Source organism: Verticillium dahliae, genomic scaffold (assembly GCF_000150675.1).
Source record: "Verticillium dahliae VdLs.17 supercont1.13 genomic scaffold, whole genome shotgun sequence".
Classification (NCBI taxonomy): domain Eukaryota; kingdom Fungi; phylum Ascomycota; class Sordariomycetes; order Glomerellales; family Plectosphaerellaceae; genus Verticillium; species Verticillium dahliae.
In genome coordinates this window covers 692,330-695,393 of record NW_009276944.1, presented here as the reverse complement: position 1 = coordinate 695,393, position 3,064 = coordinate 692,330, and the positions used below count along the sequence as shown (strand labels likewise).

At 53.1% G+C, this 3,064-nt stretch overlaps 2 protein-coding genes across 2 annotated transcripts in view; one reads left to right on the top strand and one right to left on the bottom strand.

The window, feature by feature from the left end:
- The window catches only part of VDAG_06169 (3-hydroxy-3-methylglutaryl-coenzyme A reductase), a gene marked incomplete at both ends in the record, with an annotated part of 3,650 nt that extends 1,686 nt beyond the window's left edge, over window positions 1-1,964 (top strand). The window contains 3 exons of the mRNA XM_009659183.1: window positions 98-109; window positions 394-1,517; window positions 1,565-1,964. Of these exons, the coding sequence (XP_009657478.1) occupies window positions 98-109; window positions 394-1,517; window positions 1,565-1,964 (1,536 nt within the window). The remainder of the gene's footprint in view (window positions 1-97; window positions 110-393; window positions 1,518-1,564) is intronic.
- Window positions 1,965-2,795: 831 nt separating this feature from the next.
- The window catches only part of VDAG_06168 (uncharacterized protein), a gene marked incomplete at both ends in the record, with an annotated part of 1,753 nt that continues 1,484 nt past the window's right edge, over window positions 2,796-3,064 (bottom strand). The window contains one exon of the mRNA XM_009659182.1: window positions 2,796-3,060. Within this exon, the coding sequence (XP_009657477.1) occupies window positions 2,796-3,060 (265 nt within the window). The remainder of the gene's footprint in view (window positions 3,061-3,064) is intronic.

Below are 3,064 nucleotides of genomic sequence, written 5' to 3'. Positions count from 1 at the left end.
TCCATAGACATACATACCTGATGCACATCTACATATCTATATCTATCTCCATCTATATATATATAGTGTATCTCTATATCTATATATATATATATAGATATGTAGATATGTACATATATATATATATATGTATATATATATATATAGACAGATATATATATATATATATATAGATATATATATATATATATAGATATATATATATATACATATATATATATATATATATAGATATATAGATATACATAGAGATATAGAGATACATAGATAACCAACGTATATATACACACCTATATTTACAAAGAGATAGACAGAGACATATAGATAAATATGTATGGATCCGTCTCTATGCCTCTGGGTGTGTATATGCCGCCTTACACGCACGCGCCGCAGCCCATCTACCCTGCTTCCACCGAAGACGAGTCTGACGCGTTGGCCATGAGGCAGATCAAGTCTTCCGAGCCCTCGAGCCCTGGCGAGAAGCGCAGCTTCCCCGAACTGGACAAGATGCTGGCTGAGAAGCGCGCCCCCGAGATGACGGACGACGAGATTGTCGCCATGTCGATGCGCGGCAAGATTCCCGGTTATGCCCTCGAGCGCACCCTCAAAGACTTTACCAGGGCCGTCAAGATTCGCCGTTCCATCATCTCCCAGACCAAGGCCACCTCTGACATCACCAACGTCCTCGAGCGCTCCAAGCTCCCCTACGAGCACTACAACTGGGAGCGCGTCTTTGGCGCCTGCTGCGAGAACGTCATCGGATACATGCCTCTTCCCGTCGGTGTTGCCGGCCCTCTTGTTATCGATGGTGTCAGCTACTTCATCCCCATGGCCACCACTGAGGGTGTTCTCGTCGCCAGTACCAGCCGAGGCTGCAAGGCCATCAACTCTGGTGGCGGTGCCGTTACTGTTCTGACTGGTGACGGCATGACCCGTGGACCCTGCGTCAGTTTCGAGACGCTCGAGCGTGCCGGAGCCGCCAAGATCTGGCTCGACTCCGAAGCCGGCCACGGCGTGATGAAGAAGGCTTTCAACTCGACGAGTAACTTTGCCCGCCTGCAGTCCATGAAGACAGCCATTGCCGGGACCAAGCTGTACATCCGCTTCAAGACCACCACTGGTGACGCCATGGGCATGAACATGATTTCAAAGGGTGTCGAGCACGCGCTTGATGTCATGATGAGCGAGGGCTTCGAGGACATGAACATTGTATCCGTCTCCGGTAACTTCTGCATTGACAAGAAGCCTGCCGCCATTAACTGGATTGACGGACGTGGCAAGAGCGTTGTGGCCGAGGCCATTATCCCCGCCGATGTCGTTCGCGACGTTCTCAAGTCTGACGTTGACACGCTGGTTGAACTCAACATCTCAAAGAACCTCATCGGATCTGCCATGGCTGCCTCGGTGGGAGGTTTCAACGCTCACGCCGCCAACATTGTTGCCGCTATTTTCCTCGCCACAGGACAGGACCCCGCGCAGGTTGTCGAGAGCGCCAACTGCATCACCATTATGCAAAAGTACGTCATTACGCTTCCTTGGTTTGAATATCGCTAACGTTGTGCAGCCTCCGCGGCTCTCTCCAAATCTCCGTCTCCATGCCGTCCATTGAAGTCGGCACCCTCGGTGGCGGCACCATCCTCGAGCCCCAGTCCGCCATGCTCGACATGCTCGGCGTTCGCGGACCCCACCCCACCACCCCCGGTGAAAATGCCCGCCGCCTCGCTCGCATCGTTGCCGCAGCCACCCTGGCCGGCGAGCTGTCCCTTTGCAGCGCTCTCGCGGCTGGCCACCTTGTCAAGGCCCACATGCAGCACAACCGCTCCGCGCCACCGACGAGGAGCACGACGCCCGCCCCGGCGAGCGGCACGATGACACCCGTCGGTCTGGCCATGACGAGCGCTGTTGAGAAGGCTGCTTCCTCATCAAAGCTGAGCGCCGCCGCTACGGAACGCGCGCGCCGATAGATGATTTTGTTTCGAATCTTCTTTGTCCACCAGACTCGGCTGATTCGTTCTTTGCCGGGTCTGGTTCAATGCGGGCTGGGCCTTGTCATTCTGACCGGGCTGAGCCTGTACATAATGCATTATTTCCACCCTCATCGTGGGGCGTACGTAAGTGTGGCGCTCCTGCGGCGAGCACTACGCTTCACCCAACACTATATAATATCAGACCACAGCAGAGCGCAGACATGCAAACGCAAAATACATATATCACACTGCAGGAGTTGGAACAGGCAAATGGGCCCGGAGGTAGAAAAATGAGTGGTCGGCAATAGAGAGCGTCGGTTCTGCTATGCATTCGCTACAAGCTCCGTGGCTGGTGGTGAGAGGAGGTCGGAGCGGGAGTGGTAGAGAGACGGGCACTTTTGGTGCGGCTGGCGTAGCTGGCCTAAGTAGGGTGAATGGATTTATTACAGTTCAATGCAGTTGGTGTGGTGCCATGCGGGCTGGGATGGGACTTTGATGGCCGTCAGATGGCATGACACAAGCTGACGTCGCTCAAGCCTTACCAGTGATACTTAGCTGCCGGCCAAAGTCGTTCTCGTTTGAGCTCGATGTCGAATCACGATGAAAGTGAATAGCGGGACTATAGCCCGTAGGCTGTGGCAAAGTTCTGTAAGTGGTCGTTTTCATATCAATAAGCACAAGGGTCAGGTGGTCAAGCAGAAAACATTTATTGTGAAGAGCTAATCATAATCCCATTCAAGGTTCATAGATAGAAGCGAAGCTAGCCGGTTGCCAGTGTTCGAAATTAAGGAGTGGGAGCTTTTGGTAGTGAGGGAGTGTTGATATCCTTTACTGGGTCTTGTTCTCCTCCTCAGGCTTGACGTGGAGGATGCCGGGAATGATGGAGCCGCCGAGGAGACCATTGATGGGGTCCTCCTCACGGGCCTGGACCTTGGACTCTTCGGGCTTAACGCTGAGGATGCCGGGAATGATAGAGCCGCCGAGGAGACCATTAATAGGGTCCTCCTCACGGGCCTGGACCTTGTTCATCTGCTCCTCAGGCTTGACGTGGAGGATGCCGGGAATGATGGAGCCGCCGAGGAGACCATAGCTCCTCC